Below are 20,599 nucleotides of genomic sequence, written 5' to 3' on the forward strand. Positions count from 1 at the left end.
ATTGGGTTGGATGAATGCAAGCAACCTGGTCTCAGAGCATTTTGTATTATTTTGTACTTAAACCAGTGAAGCTCCATTTATGATATGTTATGTTTCATACGGTATGTATTAATTTATGGATGTCCATCATCCATTCCATATGATATGTTACGAATAACAATTAATATGATATGTGAAATAAAAAAAATAAAACATCTACTATATGTAACGAATTTACAGAACGTACAATATGTTACGAATTTGCAAAACATGATATGTTACAATTTCCAATTTGGCTAACATTAGCTAGTCTAGTGGTTAGGGTTAAGATTAGGAGTTAGGTTAAAGGGTTAAGGTTAGGGTATGGGGAAGGGTTAGCTAACATGCTAAGTAGTTGCAAAGTAGCTAAAAAGTAGTAAGTAGTTGAAAAGTTGTCCATGATGAGATTTGAACATGCAACCTTTGTGTCGCTAGACGTTCGCGTTATATGGCCACCCTCCTTTTGTTTTTGCCTTAACTAACCTTCTGTCTTATGTAACCATACGGACACCAAACGTAACAATCAGTGTCATACTAATTTGAGTGTGCCAAATTTTCGTTTACTATGTTACGTCTAGTCTATGAGACCAACACGTGTCTTTCGAAAAGGAACACTCTGGCAGTTGCCGTATGCTGTGTTTATTGTGTTCTTCATAGGAACTGCTGTTGGTAAGTGTCTATCTTATTATTCCGTTTCCCTTAGAGAATATAACTTCATCACGGGTTATTAGGCAACTTTGCACTGTTGACTGAGTCATGATAAGTAAATGTCATTCTCAATGAAAGCAAGTCTAAGAAGCCGTAAATTAGTTCTATGTGACTGTTTCTATGCTTCTCGTTCTTAAATTTCATTTTTGATTATTTTACTTTCGGGCTTCAAAAAGCTGAAAATACAATATTTTGGGTTATTGAAAAAATATGTCACAGCGATTTAGATGGTACAATGATTTTCTACACTATACATTGCTTATTTTGTCACATAAACTGAAATTGGGCAAACTATTAGAATTTTAGCAACCAGGAAATGGTGCAGCGATTTCTGCATATTGCACCTTTAAATATGTATTTACCATAACCACACATGATGAATTGTAAAACTGTAAAATAGGCCTATTCATAACAAGGACTGTTATTATGGGATCAATGTGATCAAAGCCTATAATTGAATTGAATTCATAATAACTTATTACAAAAGGAATGAATGTGCATGTAGGCATTTTTTGTACTGCACATTGTGTATTGTAAGGTAATGATATGTCAAATCAGCATGGTTGACAAGTCATGAACAAGATGCAGCAATGATCTGATGATGGGGTCCCATGTAGCTCAGTTGGTAGAGCATGGCGTTTGCAACGGCAGGGTTGTGGGTTCGTTTCCCACGGGGGACCAGTATGAAACATTTTTTTTTACAAATATATGCACTCACTAACTGTAAGTCGCTCTGGATAAGAGCGTCTGCTAAATGACTAAAAATGTAAAATGATGATTTCCAATTCAAATACCGAACACAGAAGAGCGCCGCTCTCATCAGTGCATGCAAATATGTGGTTTTGTGTGTGTGTGTGTCCGTCTGTCATGGCCAGTGCCATGGAGGAATTCCAGGTGACCGTCCATACCTTACCTGCCCCAACCTCTGGAACCTACAGCATCCTATGGCTCACTCTGATTGGCTCAGAGGGTGGCGAAACCCCGCCCATCTCAGTGAACGCTGGGGCCAACCAGCACCACCTCCTACCTGGATCAGTGAGTTCTCTCTGTCTCTCTCACTCACTCACTCTCTCTCTCTCTATCTTACCACCCTCTCTCACTCCCTTCTCTTTCGTTCTCTCTTCCTCCTTCTCTCTCTCAATTCAATTCAATTCAATTTCAATTCAATTTCAATTCAATTTCAATTTAAGGGCTTTATTGGCATGGGAAACATGTGTTAACATTGCCAAAGCAAGTGAAGTAGATGCTCTCTCTCTCTCTCTCTCTCTCTCTCTCTCTCTCTCTCTCTCTCTCTCTCTCTCTCTCTCTCCCCCTCTCTCTCCCTCTCTCTCTGTCAGTATATTAACCTGCAGTTTGTGTTGTCTAATAAACAGTATTTCATTTTAGATTGCTTTTAGCCAGATTTCAAAGAGCTTTACCTATAGGTTTTTCCATTATCCCTGTTCCAGGCCTGTGTGGTCAGAGTGTGGTCAGAGGTGGCACTGGGTCGGGTGGTTCTGGTCCGGCTACGGTTGGAGGCTCGGATGGGTTTCCCGGACCTGGACTGGCACTGCAGGGGGGTGGAGGTCAGGAGGCTGTGTGACAGACAGGAGGAAGAGGCGGGTCTACATCACCAGGGGGCGGAGCACTTCCCTTGTAGCAGGTGGCTCCGGTCCGTAGATGGTGACGTGGAGCTACGGAACGGAGACTGTGAGATTTAAAAAATAATAAAAAAAGAGCTCTTACTCACACTTCCTGTAATATGGGGTATGACCATGTGACTATTTTAGTCACATGGTCATACCCCATATTACAGGAAGTGTGAGTAAGAGCTCTTTCGTCACACTGATGAACTAGTCAATTGGTGAGAACTACATACTATAACGTTACCATGGAAAGAGGAAGTGGTGTAGCCTTCGTATTTGAATCATATCATATATTATTTCTCTCTCTCTCTCTCTCTCTCTCTCTCTCTCTCTCTCTCTCTCTCTCTCTCTCTCTCTCTCTCTCTCTCTCTCTCTCTCTCTCTCTCTCTCTCTCTCTCTCTCTCTCTCTCTCTCTCTCTCTCTCTCAGTGTGTCTGTTCAACTCAGAGACTGTGCAAACACTGAAGGACCACAGACTCAAAGAACTGCACACTAAACAGCAGCACATCAGGTATCACAACTAAACCACAACAAACTTCCTTTTACTATACACAACACATCTCCTAACTCTACCACCAGGCACTTCCCAGTGAGCAAAATTACTTGAAAAGATGTTGAAAATACGTATTTTATGGACGTTGATAAAACGTATTTTATAGATGTTGAAAATACATATTTTACGGACGTTGAAGTCACGACATTGAAAATCATTTTTTGAGTTTCTATGGCCAAATGTCAAATGTACATAATTTAACTTACATCTACATGTCAATAAAGAAAGCATTGTCACATTCAAAAGTTATACTTCCAATTAAAACAGCAAAATGGAGATTGCTCCCATCTGTCACTTACAGTACCTTCAGAAAGTATTCATACCCCTTGACCTATTCAACATTTTGTTGTGTTACAACCTGAATTCAACATGGATTAAATATATATTTGTTCTTACCTATCTACACATAATACATAATGACAAAGTGAAAACATATTTTTAGAAATGTTGGCAAATGTATTGAAAATTAAATACAGAAATGTCTCATTTACATAAGTATTCACACCCCTGAGTCAATACATGTTAGAATCATGGGCAGCGATTACAGCTGTGAGTCTCTAAGAGCTTTGCACACCTAGATTGTTCAATATTTGCACATTTATTCTTTTTAAAATTTAAAAAGCTCTGTCAAGTTGGTTGTTGATCATTGCTAGACAGCCATTTTCAAGTCTTGCCATAGACTTTCAAGCCGATTTAAGTCAAAACTGTAACTAGGCCACTCAGGAACATTCAATGTCGTCTTGGTAAGCAACTCCAGTGTATATTTGGCCTTCAGTTTTAGGTTATTGTCCTGCTGAAAGGTGAATTTGTCTCCCAGTGTCTGTTGGAAAGCAAACTGAACCAAGTTTTCCTATAGGATTTTGCCTGTGAAGTAGCCTATATCATACGGTATATATTTACATTTACATTTTAGTCATTTAGCAGACGCTCTTATCCAGAGCGACTTACAGTTATTGAATGCATACAATATATGTATTGGATAACGGCACAATCATTTGGGCTTTTTTGGGCTTGGGCTCTTTAAATGTCGTTAATGTAGGGCTCATAAAATGTATTTAATATATGGCTCATCAGGTAGATTGCATCAGGTTTTAATTTTCATGCTGATCAAAGCTATAATCAAACCCAGACATACAGTATTTATATGCTTTATAATGCTTTTGAATGACACCTCCCGTTTTGGCAGGAAATACATGGTTACCCAAGAGAAAAGTGATATATTCTCGGGAAGTAACATTTGTAAAATACCGGGAAAATATTCAACCCTAGTGTAAATACTTTCTGAAAGCAGTGTAGAAAGTCATCAACAGCTATTGTTTTAAATTCAACCAGGGTTAAACTAAAAATAGACAATACATATAGGCCTAGGGTTTCAAGCTTTGGTTGATTTTCTAATTGAATCTTCACGTTGATAATTAATATGTTGGATTCACGTCTCCATCTCAACCAAATATCTAAGTTAAAGAATAGGACTAAATCAAATAATACATCAAATTAGTGGTATTCAAATCTTTTCAGCAGGGACCCCATTTTTCCCAACCAAATTTCTGGGGACCACATTATTTTTGCAAAAATTTCTCATGACCCCACCCCACCCCAAATCTAATGACACAAAAATAATAATAATCATTTGTAAATTTATATTTTTACATGAACAAATAACCTTCAATTCATTACATTTTCATCTCTTATCAGATTGAAAAGAAACCAATAAATACATTTACTCAATAAAATTGTATTTTTCAAATTATCTTTCTCAAAAACTTTTGTATATTGTCCCATAGAATAATCTGTACTCTTCATTTTTTGTTCCTAAAAAAAGTATAGATATTGTACATATACTGAACATTAGAAACACCTTCCCGAATATTGAGTTGCACGCCTTTTGCCCTCAGAACAGCCTCAATTCGTCGGGGCATGGACTACAAGGTGTCGAAAGCGTTCCACAGGGATGCTGGCCCATATTGACTCCAATGCTTCCCACAGATATGTCAAGTTGGCTGGATGTCCTTTAGGTGGTGGACCAGTCTTGATACACACAGGAAACTGTTGAGTGTGAAAAACCCAGCAGCGTTGCAGTTCTTGACACACTCAAACTACCATACCCTGTTCAAAGGCACTTAAATCTTTTGTCTTGCCCATTCACCCTCTGAATGGCACACATACACAATCCATGTCTCAATTGTCTCAAGGCTTAAAAATCTGTCTTTAACCTGTCTCCTCCCCTTCATCTACACTGATTGAAGTGGATTTAACAGGTGCCATCAACAAGGGATCATAGCTTTCACCTGATTCACCTGGTCTGTCTATGTCTATGTCATGTATTCCACCTTAAAATGAGTAAGACCCCTTGACTTTTTCCACATTTTGTTACGTTACAGCCTTATTCTAAAATGGATTGAATCGTTTTCCCATAATGACAAAGCAAAAACAGGTTTAAAAAAAAAAAAACGGAAATATGACATTTACATAAGTATTCAGACTTTTTACCCAGTACTTTGTTGAAGCACCTTTGGCAGCGATTACAGCCTCAAGTCTTCTTGCGTATGACGCTACAAGCTTGGCACAACTGTATTTGAGGAGTTTCTCCCATTCTTCTATGCAGATCCTCTCAAGCTCTGTCAGGTTGGATTGGGAGCGTCGCTGCACAGCTATTTTCAGGTCTCTCCAGAGATGTTCAATTGGGTTCAAGTCCAGGCTCTGGCTGGGCCAGTCAAGGACATTCAGAGACTTGTCCCGAAGCCACTCCTGCGTTGTCTTGGCTGTGTGCTTAGGGTCGTAGTCCTGTTGGAAGGTGAACCTTTGCCCCAGTCTGAGGTCCTGAGCGCTCTGGAGCAGGTTTTCATCAAGGATCTCTCTGTACTTTGCTCTGTTAATCTTTCCCTCGATCCTGACTAGTCTCCCAGTCCCTGCCGCTGAAAGAAATCCCCACAGCATGATGCTGCCACGACCATGCTTCACCGTTGGGATGGTGCCAGGTTTCCTCCAGACGTGACGCTTGGCATTCAGGCCAACAGGTTCAATCTTGGTTTCATCAGACCAGAGAATCTTGTTTCTCATGGTCTGAGAGTGCCTTTTGGCAAATTCCAAGCAGGCTGTCATGTGCCTTATACTGAGGAGTGGCTTCCGTCTGGCCACTACCATAAAGGCATGATTGGTGGAGTGCTGCAGAGATGGTTCACCTCCCTGACCAAGGCCCTACTCCCCCGATTGTTCAGTTTGGTCGGGCGGCCAGCCCTAGGAAGAGTCTAGGTGGTTCCAAACTTCTTCCATTTAAGAATGATGGAGGCCAATGTGTTCTTGGGGACCTTCAATGCTGCAGAATTTTTTTGGTACCCTTTCCCAGATCTGTGCCTCGACACAATCCTGTCTCGGCGCTCTACGGTCAATTCCTTCGACCTCATGGCTTGGTTTTTGCTCTGACATGCACTGTCAACTGTGGGACCTTATATAGACAGGTGTGTGCCTTTCCAAATTATGTCCAATCAATTGAATTTACCAAAGGTGGACTCCAATCAAGTTGTAGAAACATATCAAGGATGATCAATGGAAACAGGATGCACCTGAGCTCAATTTCGAGTGTCATAGCAAAGGGTCTGAATACTTATGAAATAATTTTTAATACATTTACAAAAAAACTGTTTTCACTTTGTCATTATGGGGTATTGTGTGTAGATTGATGAGTGGAAAAAATTATTTTAGAATAAGGCTGTAACGTAACAAAATGTGGAAAAGTCAAGGGGTCTGATTACTTTCCGATTGCACTATATATTGAGGTTACTTTTACTATAAATGTCTTCTTATGTAATCGTAGAAAGTGTGCATGTTCAACATAGCGTGCAAAGGTCGCAGGTCTGTGGAAATATTCACAATTGCTATAATAATCCACACAGAATCTCAAACATTATTGATCACTTGTACTATGCACTTTTAATGTAATCTCAACTGCAATCCAGGTCATTTGATTGTGCTATTAGATGAAGCACAGTGATAACACATTAAGTTGTATAAAAATAAAAACATCTGACATTGTATGTTGTGCTTTTAAATCTTTGAAAGCGCAATGATAACACATTCAGATGACAACTAAACCAAAGATCAGACATTGTTTTCCATTGGAATTTGGTTGTGCATTAGATGGTTGAAAGCATAGTGATAACAAACTTCTGGCTGTCCTTTTTGAGTGGGTGAATAAAGGTTGAAATGTCATTGATCAACGTCTCAACCAAATATTACCCACATTTCCATGTTGAAATGATGTGGTGTGCCCAGTGGGATGTCTATGCTTGGGCCAAATCAAGGCAGGTCCGGACCAAATCGGAACACATTTTCATCCAAATCAAGGCTGGTCCAGACCGGACCACATCTGAACCAAGTTTGGGCCAAATCAAGGCCGGTCTGGACCAGACCAAATCTGAACCAATCATAGACGTCTATTTTGGGGGCAAATCAAAGCTGGGGGGGAATGGACCAGAAATCAACGTCTGTGGACATTGAAATCAAGGCCGGTCTGGACCTGACCAAAAATCACTGTGGATGTTGAAATAAATGCCAGGGCGGACTGACCAAATTTCAACCACTTTTCAACATCCATGGACGTCCTGCGTCAATCGGTGCTCACTGGGTTTAGTGTTTAAAAAGTCGGTGTTAGCATTATGGAGGAGGATGTGTGCGGGTAGAATATTAAGGCTCATTCACTTGATTCACGCAAAGCCGCTCTTACACGAGTCAAGTGAGTGGGCCTTTAGTACCTATAGTTTGATTGATGTCATGTGGTGGTCTACCCTATAGGTGGCGTACGTTTGCTGAGGGAGTTCCTCACTGTGTGGACATGACCAGTCTGAAGGAACTGGGACCCAACCTCAGCTACACACGCCAGAGGTCAGCCCTCTGCTCTCAACGTTTTGTCTGCCCTCCACATTCTGTCTGCCCTCCATATTCTATTTGCCCTCCACATTCTGTCTGTCCTCACCTCAACATTTGATCTTCCCCTTCACATTGTATTTGTCCTCTCAGCCCAGGCATCAATCTGCAGTATCTGAGGGGTTTTCCTGAGAGAGCTGAATCCTGGAGTAGCTTTACTGAGCTGGAGACCATGTTCAGCCACAATGGGAGCCAGAATACTGTCGCTAGTATGTTACACACACACACACACACACACACACACACACACACACACACACACACACACACACCGCCAATTCTCACTGTCTGTCCTTCCCCCCTCCCCTCCCCTCCCCTCCCCTTTCTTTATTTCCTTCTCTCTTCTCTCCCTCCCCCTCTCTTGAAGAGTATGTGCAGGCCCATTGGTCTGAGGACTGGTTCTTTGGCTACCAGTGTTTGAACGGTTGTAACCCTCTCATGGTGCGACAGACACGCCTCCTCCCTCCCAACCTGTCAATCAACTCTGACATTCTCTGCCCCTTCCTGCCTGACGGATCTTCACTGGACCAGGAGCTAGAGGTGTGTGTGTGTGTGTGTGTGTGTGTGTGTGTCTATGTCTGCCGGTGAGTGTGTTTTTATTTTTTTTAAGGAGTGGGGCAGTCCCACTCCTTTCGTAATTCTTTGAGCTTTTATTGAAGAGATTGCAAATCGCTGGAAAGACGGAAAGGGACAGTCAAAAGGCATGGGCTGGATTCGAAAACATGCCGACTCTGGCATACATGTGTGTCGGGGTCAGCGGCTGCAACAACTGGACCACACAGGCCAGAATAGTGTTTGTGGGTGTGTGTTGGGTTTGCACTGTGTGAAACTTCAAACTTCACCTTTGTGCGTTCACGGCAGAGAGGGTCTATTTTCCTGCTGGACTACGAAATGTTGGAAGGTGTCCCGGCCAACGTGATCAATGGGAAGCAGCAGTATCTCGCCGCCCCGCTAGTCCTTCTGCACCTCAACCAGCAGGGGGAGCTCAAACCCATCGCCATCCAGGTGAGTCCAATAAACAATCTATGGCATACAAACATACATACATACATACATACATACATACATACATACATACACTACCAGTCAAAAGTTTGCACACACCTACTCATCCATATTTGTTATTTCATAGTTTTGATGTCTTCACTATTATTCTACAATGTAGAAAATAGTAAAAATAAAGAAAAACCCTTGAATGAGTAGGTGTGTCCAAACTTTTGACTGGTACTGTACATACTGACAGGCAGACAGAAACTTTATTAATCCCAGAGGGGAATTCTATTACTAGTTGGATTCTACTACTACTGTTACTACTACTGCTACTACAAAAATGTATAATTCTAGAACTATTGTACCACTAATTATACCCACAGCTGCAGCAGGCCCCTGGCCCTCAGAACCCAGTGTTCCTGCCCTCTGACCCTGGCCCTGATTGGCTGTTGGCTAAGACCTGGGTGCGCTGCTCAGACTTCCAGTGCCACCAGCTCTCCTCTCACTTCCTCAGAACCCACCTGCTGGGAGAGGTGTGTTGCACTGCCACCCTCAGGCAGCTGCCGGAAGTACACCCTCTACACCAGGTAAATAGTATATAATAAACAGGTATTTACATTTAAGTCATTTAGCAGACGCTCTTATGCAGAGCGACTTACAGGAGCAATTAGGGTTAAGTGCCTTGCTCAAGGGCACATCGACAGATTTTTCACCTAGTCGGCTCGGGGATTAGAACCAGCGACCTTTCGGTTACTGGCACAACGCTCTTACCCACTAAGCTACCTGCCACCCCAACTAGTAAATAGTAAACACAGCAGGTAAAGTTGTAATAAATACACCACCACTTAGTAGGCGGTGAAACGTGCCGCAACCTGGAGGGGTAGACGTAACATAGTAAACGTAAATATGTCTCTCTCCATTTAGTATGATATGTTTCGTATGGTATGTATTAATTAGTGGATTTCCATCATTCATTTAATATGATATGTTACGAATTGCAATTCGTACAATATGTTACACATTTTCAATAAGTATGATATGTTACGAACAGTGGAGACTGGTGGGAGGAGCTATAGGAGGACGGGCTCATTGTAATGGCTGAAATGGAATGAATGGAGCGATAAACACGTCAAACATATGGAAACCACATGTTTGACTCCATTCCATTCCAGCCATTACAATGAGCCCGTCCTCCTATAGCTCCTCCCACCAGCCTCTACTGTTTACGAATTCCAATTTGTTGTGGCTAACATTAGCTAGGTGGCTAGGTGTCTAATGCTGACATTAGCTAGGTGGCTAATGTTACCTGGGTTAAGGTTAGGGGAAGGGTTGGTTAGGGGAAGGGTTAGCTAACATGCTAAGTAGTTGCAAAGTAGCTAAAAAGTAGTAAGCAGTTGCAAAGTTCCTAAAATTGTCCATGATAAGATTCGAACATGCAATTTCTGGGTTGCTAGATATTCGCGTTATACGCCCACACATCCACCCCGACCAAACAACCTCCTTTTGTTTTTGACTTAAATAACCTTCTATCCTATATAACCATTACAAATGTAACATATCATACTAATTTGAGTGTCCCGGATTTACGTTTACTATGTTATGTCTAGACCAGGCTGCGTAGGTGCAAAGTTTAGTTAACCTCCTGAACCATCCGGAAGTCTCGCGAGCTCACATCTGTTTCACTAGTACCTTGCAGATGGAATTGAAATGTATAGAGCTGCCATTAGCCAGAATCTGACTGTTGTTGTTATTATTATTGTTGCAGTTGTTGATGCCTCACATCAAAACCACACTACAGATCAACATCCAAGCCAGGGGCTCTCTACTGGCTGCCAACGGAGTGTTTGACAAGGTATGATCGTGTGTCTTGGAATGTTTGTGTGAGTTGCAATGTTTTAGTACACACATTTTCTTTGTGCATATGCCTGTACACTTTTGCTAGTTTATAACCACAAAATTGCATGTGCCTGTTGTGTGTGTCAGGCCATAGGCTGTGGTCTGGAGGCGTTGCCTGTAATTTTGTCACGAGCCACAGAGCGTCTGAGTTACCGCTCCCTGTGTGTCCCTGAAGACCTGGCAGACAGAGGGATACACACACTCAAACAGTGCTACTATGCACACGACGCACTGCGAGTGTGGAACGCACTGCACAGGTACACATATTCACGCACGCACATACATACACACACACACGTGCACACACACACACAGCTACTACGCTCACAATGCACTGCGAGTGTTGAACGCACTGCACAGGTACACACACATGCACTCACGCACGCACAGAGAAATACAGTCATGCACACAATTCAATTACAGCTATGATATCAATTCTCAGAATCTGGCACGCACTGCACAGGTACACACACATACAACACACTTCCATTTTACACGCACCATCATTACTGTTGTGTTTTGTTTGATGATGTGGCAGATTTGTGAGTGGCTGGGTGGATGTGTATTACCATGGAGACCAGGATGTGAAGCAGGACTCTGAGCTGCAGAGCTGGATCACAGAGATCTACACACACGGCTTCCTACAGCTCCCTCACTCAGGTAGGGGTGTGTGTGTGTGTGTGTGTTCTACCCATAACACCCTATGTGAAACTTACTGTTCAATAAAAAAGGCACTGTTCAATAATTTACACTATATATACACAAAAGTTTGTGCACACCCCTTCAAATTAGTGGATTCGGCTATTTGTTTTTTTATTTTTTTATTTTTTTATTTCACCTTTATTTAACCAGGTAAGCCAGTTGAGAACAAGTTCTCATTTACATTATTTCAGCCACACCCGTTGCTGACAGGTGTATACAATCGAGCACAAAACCACGCAATCTCCATATTCAAACATTGGCAGTAGAATGGCCTTATTGAAAAGCTCAGTGACTTTCAACGTGGCACCGTCATAGGATGCAACCTTTCCAACAAGTCAGTTAGTCAAATTTCTGCCCTGTTAGTGCTGCCCCAGTCAACTGTAAGTGCTGTTATTGTGAAGTGGAAATGTCCAGGAGCAACAACGGCTCAGCCACAAAGTGGTAGGCCACACAAGCTCACAGAACAGGACCGCCGAGTGCTGAAGCGCATAGTGCATAAAAGTCTGTCCTCGGTTGCAACACTCGCTACCGAGTTCCAAACTGCCCCTGGAAGCAACTTCAGCACAATAACTGTTCATCGGGAGCTTCATGATATGGGTTTCCATGGCCGGGCAGCCACACACAAGCCTAGGATCACAATGCGCAAAGCCAAGCGTCAGCTGGAGTGGTGTAAAGCTCGCCACCATTGGACTCTGGAGCAGTGGAAACACGTTCTGTGGAGTGATGAATCACGCTTCACCATCTGGCAGTCCGACGGACGAATCTGGGTTTGGTGGATGCCAGGAGAACGCTACCATAGTGCCAACTGTAAAGTTTGGTGGAGGAGGAAAAATGGGCCAGGCTAGGCCCTTTAGTTCCAGTGAAGGGAAATCTTAACACTACAGCATACAATGACATTCTAGATTATTCTGTGCTTCCAACTTTGTGGCAACAGTTTGGGGAAGGCCCTTTCCTGTTTCAGCATGACAATGCCCCTGTGCACAAAGCAAGGTCCATACAGAAATGGTTTGTCGAGATCGATGTGGAAGGACTTGACTGGCCTGCACAGAGCCCTGTCCTCAACCCCATCGAACACCTTTGGGATGAATTGGAACGCCAACTGCGTACATGAGAAGTGGTTTCTCAAAGTCTATGGCTGTGCATTTTTTTATTGTCAACTGAAGTGAATTTACTATATAACTAACTGACTACCTTTTAACTATCTTGGTTCCCTCAGGTTGCCCACAGTCATTCCAAACCAAACCAGAACTCTGTCAGTTTGTTACCATGGTGATATACTGCTGCTCTGCGCTGCACGCTGCTGTCAACTTCTCTCAGGTTATCAATCCATCAACATGATTAATCAATAAACTGTATCCATCAATCAATACAGTACTTAGGGCCAAATCTTCACTTGAGACACATATGGGCTCTGGTCAAAAGTAGTATGCTATAAAGGAAATATTGGATCATTTGTGACACAAACTAAGTGATACCCATTCCCCTTCTTGTTCCCTCCAGGTGGATTTTGACCTGTGGATGCCCAACTGCCCAGCATACATGACGCACCCCCCTCCCCAGACCAAAGGCATGTTGACGGAGGAAGAGATTCTCTCTATCCTCCCGGATGTCAACTCCACCTGCAGCCTCCTCATCACTCTGTCCCTATTGTCCCAGCCCGCTGCCGACTACGTAAGACACACACACACAGTTTCTGATGACTGATGTCCCAGCCCGCTGCCGACTATGTACGATCCAAATACCCTCTATCACTGTGAACTTCACCCAGTCCTCTCCAATATCATCTTGTGTCTTATCACAAGATGTCTCTCTATCCTACCGGACGTCAACTCCACCTGCAGCCTCCTCATTACTCTGTCCCTACTGTCCCAGCCCACTGCAGACTACAGTTTATTCGGAAAGTATTCAGACCCCTTGACTTTTTCCACATTTTGTTACGTTACAGCCTTATTATAAAATGGATTATATAATCCCCCCCCCCCCCCATCAATCTACACACAATACCCCATAATGACAAAGAAAAAAACAAAATATTACATTTACATAAGTATTCAGACCCTTTACTCAGTACTTTGTTGAAGCACCTTTGGCAGCGATTACAGCCTTGAGTCTTCTTGGGTATAACCCTACAAGCTTGGCACACCTGTATTTGGGGAGTTTCTCCCATTTTTCTCTGCAGATCCTCTCAAGCTCTGTCAGGTTGGATGGGGAGCGTTGCTGCACAGCTATTTTCAGGTCTCCAGAGATGTTCGATCGGGTTCAACTCCGGGCTCTGGCTGGGCCACTCAAGGACATTCAGAGACTTGTCCCGAAGCCACTCCTGCATTGTCTTGGCTGTGTGCTTAGGGTTGTTGTCCTGCTGGAAGGTGAACCTTCGCCCCAGTCTGAGGTCCAGAACGCTCTGGAGCAGGTTTTCATCAAGGATCTCTCTGTACTTTGCTCCATCCATCTTTCCCTCGATCCTGACTAGTGTCCCAGTCCCTGCCCCTGAAAAACATCCCCACAGCATGATGCTGCCACCACCATGCTTCACCGTAGGGATGGTGCCAGGTTTCCTCCAGACGTGATGCTTGGCAAAGAGTTCAATCTTGGTTTCATCAGACCAGAGAATCTTGTTTCTCATGGTCTGAGAGTCTTTAGGTGCCTTTTGGCAAACTCCAAGCGGGCTATCATGTGCCTTTTACTGAGGAATGGCTTCCGTCTGGCCACTTCTCCTATCTACACAGAGGAATTCTGGAGCTCTCTCAGAGTGACCATCGGGTTCTTGGTCACCTCTCTGACCAAGGCCTTTCTCCCCCGATTGCTCAGTTTGGCCGGGCGGCCAGCTCTAGGAAGAGTCTTGGTGGTTCCAAACTCCTTCCATTTAAGAAAGATGGAGGCCACTGTGTTCTTGGGGACCTTCAATGCTGCATACATTTTTTGGTACCCTTCCCCAGATCTGTGTCTCGACACAAACCTGCATGTCTCTGACATGCACTGTCAACTGTGGGACCTTATATAGACAGGTGTGTGCCTTTCCAAATCATGTCCAATCAATTGGGTTTACCACAGGTGAACTCCAATCATGTTGTAGAAACATCTCAAGGATGATCAATGGAAACAGGATTGACCTGAGCTCAATTTCGAGTCTCATAGGAAAGGGTCGGAATACTTATGTGAATAAGGTATTTCTGTTTTTTATTTTAATACATTAGCAAAGATTTATAGAAATCTGTTTTCGCTTTGTCATTATGGGGTATTGTGTGTAGATTGATAAGGATTTTATTTTATTTAATCAATTTTAGAATAAGGCTGTAACGTAACAAAATGTGGGAAAAGTGATGGGTTCTGAATACTTTCTGAAGGCACTGTATGTAAAATCCACACACATCTTCATCAATCAAATGTATTTATAAAGCCCTTTTTACATCAGCAGATGTCACAAAGTCCTTATACAGAAACCCAGCCTAAAACCCCAAACAGCAAGCAATGCAGATGTAGAAGAATGGTGGCTAGGAAAAACTCCCTAGAAAGGCAGGAACCTTCAAAGAAACCTAGCAAGGAACCAGGCTCTGAGGGGTGGCCAGTCCTCTTATGGCTGCGCCGGGTGGATATTATAAGAGTACATGGCCATTAAGGCCAGATCGTTCTTCAAGATGTTCAAACATTCATAGATGACCAGCAGGGTCAAATAATAATCACAGAGGGTAGAGGGTGCACTTTGGGTGGGATATAACCCCTGCACCCACACCACTAGAGAGATAAACAGACCACCAACTTACTACCCTGAGACAAGGCTGAGGATAGCCCATGAAGATCTTCTCCACCGCACGAGCCTGAGGGGAGTCAAGACCGGACAGGAAGATTGCGTCAGTGACTCAACCCACTCAAGTCGAGTATAGCGCAAAAAAGCCTGACACGACATGACACACCCCTCCTAGGGACGGCATGGAAGAGCACTAGTAAGCCAGTGACTCAGCCTCCGTAATAGGGTCAGAAGCAGAGAATTCCAGTGGAGAGAGGGAAGCCGGCCAGGCAGAGACAGCAAGGGCGGTTCGTCATTCCAGTCCCTTGCCGTTCACCTTCGCACCGCATGGCCAGACTACACTCAATCATAGGACCTACTGAAGAGATGAGTCTTCAGTAAAGACTTAAAAGGTAGAGACCGAGTCTGCGTCTCTCACATGGATAGGCTGACCATTCCATAAAAATTGAGCTCTATAGGAGAAAGTCCTGCCTCCAGCTGTTTGCTTAGAAATTCTAGGGACAATATGGAGGCCTGCGTCTTGTGACTGTAGCGTACGTGTAGGTATGTACAGCAGGATCAAATCAGAGAGATAGGTAGGAGCAAGTCCATGTAATGCTTTGTAGGTTAGTAGTAAAACCTTGAAATCAGCCCTAGCCTTAACAGGAAGACAGTGTAGAGAGGCTAGCACTGGAGTAATATGATCACATTTTTGGGTTCCAGTCAAGATTCTAGCAGCTGTATTTAGCACTAACTGAGGTTTATTCATTGCTTTATCCGGGTAGCCGGAGACTAGAACATTGCAGTAGTCTAATCTAGAAGTGACAAAAGCATGGATTAGCTTTTCTGCATCATTTTTTGACAAAAAGTTTAAAGATTTTTGCAGTGTTAGAAAGATGGAAAAAAGCTGCCCTTTAAATATTCTTGATATGTTCGTCAAAAGAGAGATCAGGGTCCAGAGTAATGCAGAGGTCCTTCACAGATCAAAACAACAGATATCTTTGTTTCTTGGGACCTAGAACTAGCATCTCTGTTTTGTCCGAGTTTAAAAGTAAAACATTTGCCGCCATCCACTTCCTTAATGTCTGAAACACAGGCTTCCAGGTTAGGCAATTTTGGGGCTTCACCATGTTTCATCGAAACGTACAGTTGTGTGTCGTCCGCATAGCAGTGAAAGTTGACATTGTATTTCCGAATGACATCACCAAGAGGTAGAATATATAGTGAAAACAATAGTGGTCCTAAAACGGAACCTTGAGGAACACTGAAACATACAATTGATTTGTCAGAGGACAAACCATCCACAGAGACGAACTGATATCTTTCCGATAGATAAGATCTAAACCAGGCAAGAACTTGTCCATGTAGACTAATTAGGGTTTCCAATCTTTCCAAAATAATGTGGTGATCTTGGTGTCAAAAGCGGCACTAAGGTCTAGGAGCACGAGGACAGATGCCGCGCCTTGGTCTGACACCATTAAAAGATAATTGACCACCTTCACGAGTGCAGTCTCAGTACTATGATGTGGTCTAAAACCAGACTGGAGCATTTCGTATACATTATTTGTCTTTAGGAAGGCAGTGAGTTGCTGCACAACAGCTTTTTCAAAAATGTTTGAGGGGATAGAATGATAGTTTTTTTAATTTTCCAGGACAAGGTTAGGCTTTTTCAGGATAGGCTTTATTACTGCCACTTTTAGTGAGTTTGGTACACCTCCAGAGGATAGGGAGCCTTTTATTATGTTCAACATAGGAGGGCCAATCACAGGAAGTAGCTTTTTCAGTAGTTTAGTTGGAATAGGGTTCAGTAGGCAGCTGGAAGGTTTAGAGGCCATGACTATTTTTGTGAATGTGTCGAGAGATACCGGATTAAAAAATAACTTGAGTGTCTCCATTGATCCTAGGTCCTGGCAGTTCTGTGAAGACTCAGGTCAACTCAAATACGCAGATTCAAGGAGTCCGTAATTTGCTTTCCAATAATCATGATATTTTCGTTGAAGAAGTTCATGGCCATCCTCTCTTGGGGAATGCTGCTTTTTAGTTAGCTTTGCGACAGTATCAAAAAATACATTTTGTATTGTTTTTATTATCTGCAGTTAGGTTGGAAAAGTAGTCTGATCGAGCAGCAGTGAGGGCTCTTTGATATTGCACAGTAGGTCTTTCCAAGCTAGTCAGAAGACTTCCAGTTTGGTGGAGCGCCATTTCAGTTCCAATTTTCTGGAAGCTTGCTTCAGGGCTCGGGTATTTTCTGTATACCATGGAGCTAATTTCTTTTGACAAATGTTTTTTGTTTTTAGAAGTGCGACTGCATCTAGGGTATTAGGTAAGGTTACATTTGGATTGTCAGTTAGGTGGTTAACTGATTTTTGTACTCCAACGTCCTTGTGTAGGTGGAGGGAGTCTGGAAGGGCATCTAGGAATCTTTGGGTTGTCCAAGAATTTATAGCATGGCTTTTGATAATCCTTGGTTCGGGTCTGAGCAGATTATTTGTTGCGATTGCAAACGTAATAAAATGGTGGTCTGATTGTCCAGGATTATGAGGAAAAACATTTAGATCCACAATATTTATTCCAAGGGACAAAACTAGATCCAGGGTATGACTGTGGCAATGCGTAGGTCCGGACACATTGGACAAAACCCACTGAGTTGATGATGGCTCCAAAAGCCTTTTGGAGTGGGTCTGTGGACTTTTCCATTTGAAGTCACCAAAAATGTGAATATTATCTGCCATAATCTTGTATTTTACATCCATCCCCTTTTTCCTCTCCTAGGTGCCTCTGTGTCACTACCGTGAGGCTGTGTTCAGCAGTGGTGCCCCTCGCAGGCTGGTGGAGAAGGTGCAGGCCGAGCTCAGGGCCATTTCTGATGATATCACAGACAGGAACAAGAAGCTGGAGCTGCCCTATGAGTACATGTCCCCCGACCGCATTGAGAACAGTGTGGCCATCTGAGCTGCTGCGAATACACACACACAGACACGCATGCACACACAGACACACATGTTATTTTATTCTATCCTCGTGGGGACCTAAAATGAATTTCCATTCAAAATCCTATTTTCCCTAACCTTAACCCGTAACCCTAAACCTAACCACTAACCCTGAACTTAAAATAGTCTTTGTCCTCATGGGGATGTGGGAAATGTCCCCACGAGGGAGAATCTTCCTTGTTTTACTATCCTTGTGGGGACTTTTGGGGATTTTAGGTCCCCACAAGGATAGAAGAACCAACCCACACATGCACGCAGACACAGACACACACTGACAGGCAAACACACAGACCCCTAGGCACCCACACACCCACTTCCAGCCACATTCACAAACATAAACGACATCTTATGGTTAAAAAAACGTGTTAAAACCTGCTCTATAATGATTTTACTCTATCACCCACAATGTTTCTTCAGTTTCTAATAATCACGCTTTGACAGTGTTAGTGCTTCTGGGGTTTAATGGTTTTTAATGAAATGCAGCGATACACAGTGATCAGGTAGATCACTCTCCTCTCCTAATGTACAGCAGCAAACAATAATACTGGCTGCATCTCAATAGTCTATAGTGGCCTTCTCTCCTATTATCCTGTCCTTTTCTCCTCTCCATCTTTGCTGAGTGAGAGGTGGACTAGGATTTAGCTTCCACCTGTCATGTTAAAAATTCCTTCTTTAACAAGTCTCCTCCCCTTCATCTACACGGATTGAAGTGAATTGAACAAGTGACATCATTCTGATCATAGCTTTCACCTGGATTCATCTGGTCAGTCTGTCTTGGAAAGTACTGTGTACAAAACATACATATACACTACCGTTCAAAAGTTTGGGGTCACTTAGAAATGTCCTTGTTTTCGAAAGAAAAGCAATTTGTTTGTCCATTAAAATAACATCAAATTGATCAGAAATACAGTGTAGACATTGTTAATGTTGTAAATGGCTATTGTAGCTGGAAACAGCTGATTTTTTATGGAATATCTACATAGGCGTGCAGAGGCCCATTATCAGCAACCATCAGTCCTGTGTTCCAATGGCACGTTGTGTTTGCTAATCCAAGTTCATCATTTTAAAAGGCTAATTGATCATTAGAAAACCCTTTTGCAATTATGTTAGCACAGCTGAAAACTGTTGTGCTAATTAAAGAAGCAATAAAACTGGCCTTCTTGAGACTAGTTGAGTATCTGGAGCATCAGCAATTGTGGGTTCGATTACAGGCTCAAAATGTCCAGAAACAAAGAACTTTCTTCTGAAACTCGTCAGTCTATTCTTGTTCTGAGAAATGAAGGCTATTCCATGCGAGAAATTGGCAAGAAACTGAAGATCTCGTACAACGCTGTGTACTACTCCCTTCACAGAACAGCGCAAACTGGCTCTAGCCGATGTGGCCAGGGCAATAAATTGCAATGTCCGTACTGTGATACGCCTAAGACAGCGCTACAGGGAGACAGGACGGACAGCTGATCGTCCTCGCAGTGGCAGACCACGTGTAACAACACCTGCACAGGATCGGTACATCCGAACATCACACCTGCGGGACAGGTACAGGATGGCAACAACAACTGCCCGAGTTACACCAGGAACGCACAATCCCTCCATCAGTGCTCAGACTGTCCGCAATAGGCTGAGAGAGGCTGGACTGAGGGCTTGTAGGCCTGTTGTAAGGCAGGTCCTCACCAGACATCACTGGCAACAACGTCGCCTATGGGCACAAACCCACCGTCGCTGGACCAGACAGGACTGGCAAAAAGTGCTCTTCACTGACGAGTTCGCAGTTTTGTCTCACCAGGGGTGATGGTCGGATTCACGTTTATCGTCGAAGGAATGAGCGTTACACCAAGGCCTGTACTCTGGAGCGGGATCGATTTGGAAGTGGAGGGTCCGTCATGGTCTGGGGTGGTGTGTCACAGCATCATCGAACTGAGCTTGTTGTCATTGCAGGCAATCTCAACGCTGTGCGTTACAGGGAAGACATCCTCCTCCCACATGACCCTCCAGCATGACAATGCCACCAGCCATACTGCTCGTTCTGTGCGTGATTTCCTGCAAGACAGGAATGTCAGTGTTCTGCCATGGCCAGCGAGGAGCCCGGATCTCAATTCCATTGAGCACGTCTGGGACCTGCAGGATCGGAGAGTGATGGTTGGGCCATTCCCCCCAGAAATGTCTGGGAACTTGCAGGTGCCTTGGTGGAAGAGTGGGGTAACATCTCACAGCAACAACTGGCAAATCTGGTACAGTCCATGAGGAGGAGATGCACTGCAGTACTTAATGCAGCTGGTGGCCACACCAGATACTGCCTGTTACTTTTGATTTTGACCTTTGTTCAGGGACACATTATTCAATTTATGTTAGTCACATGTCTGTGGAACTTGTTCAGTTTATGTCTCAGTTGTTGAATATTGTTATGTTCATACAAATATTTACACATCTTTTTTTGATGAGTTTATATTCTGCAGAGGATAAGTTCATTAGAG

At 43.3% G+C, this 20,599-nt stretch overlaps 1 protein-coding gene across 2 annotated transcripts; it reads left to right on the forward strand.

Moving 5' to 3' along the window:
- The first annotated feature begins 640 nt into the window (after positions 1–640).
- Positions 641–18,166, forward strand: zgc:152891 (uncharacterized protein LOC767741 homolog). 2 transcript variants are annotated; one of them, XM_041837390.2, is made up of 15 exons: positions 641–687; positions 1,602–1,761; positions 2,175–2,415; positions 2,780–2,861; positions 7,695–7,784; positions 7,920–8,035; positions 8,194–8,366; positions 8,688–8,831; positions 9,200–9,403; positions 10,582–10,668; positions 10,800–10,969; positions 11,251–11,372; positions 12,631–12,731; positions 12,915–13,085; positions 17,911–18,166. In XM_041837390.2, the coding sequence occupies exons 2-15, from the start codon at positions 1,606–1,608 to the stop codon at positions 18,088–18,090; spliced, it is 2,037 nt and encodes a 678-aa protein (XP_041693324.1). In that variant the 5' UTR covers positions 641–687; positions 1,602–1,605; the 3' UTR covers positions 18,091–18,166. The 2 variants fall into 2 exon arrangements, with proteins under 2 accessions (XP_041693324.1, XP_041693323.1); XM_041837389.2 differs by lacking the exon at positions 641–687 and having other exon boundaries at positions 1,446–1,761.
- The last annotated feature ends 2,433 nt before the right edge of the window (positions 18,167–20,599 follow it).

Source organism: Coregonus clupeaformis, chromosome 19, assembly GCF_020615455.1.
Source record: "Coregonus clupeaformis isolate EN_2021a chromosome 19, ASM2061545v1, whole genome shotgun sequence".
NCBI lineage: Eukaryota > Metazoa > Chordata > Actinopteri > Salmoniformes > Salmonidae > Coregonus > Coregonus clupeaformis.

Bases quoted from the DNA above. Each gene is read 5' to 3' on its own strand.
- zgc:152891 (XM_041837389.2), top strand. From the start codon at position 1,498: ATGATGATTTCCAATTCAAATACCGAACACAGAAGAGCGCCGCTCTCA. The intron at 2,862-7,694 runs GTATCACAACTA...TCTACCCTATAG, and splicing joins ACTAAACAGCAGCACATCAG to GTGGCGTACGTTTGCTGAGG. The intron at 8,832-9,199 runs GTGAGTCCAATA...TTATACCCACAG, and splicing joins TCAAACCCATCGCCATCCAG to CTGCAGCAGGCCCCTGGCCC.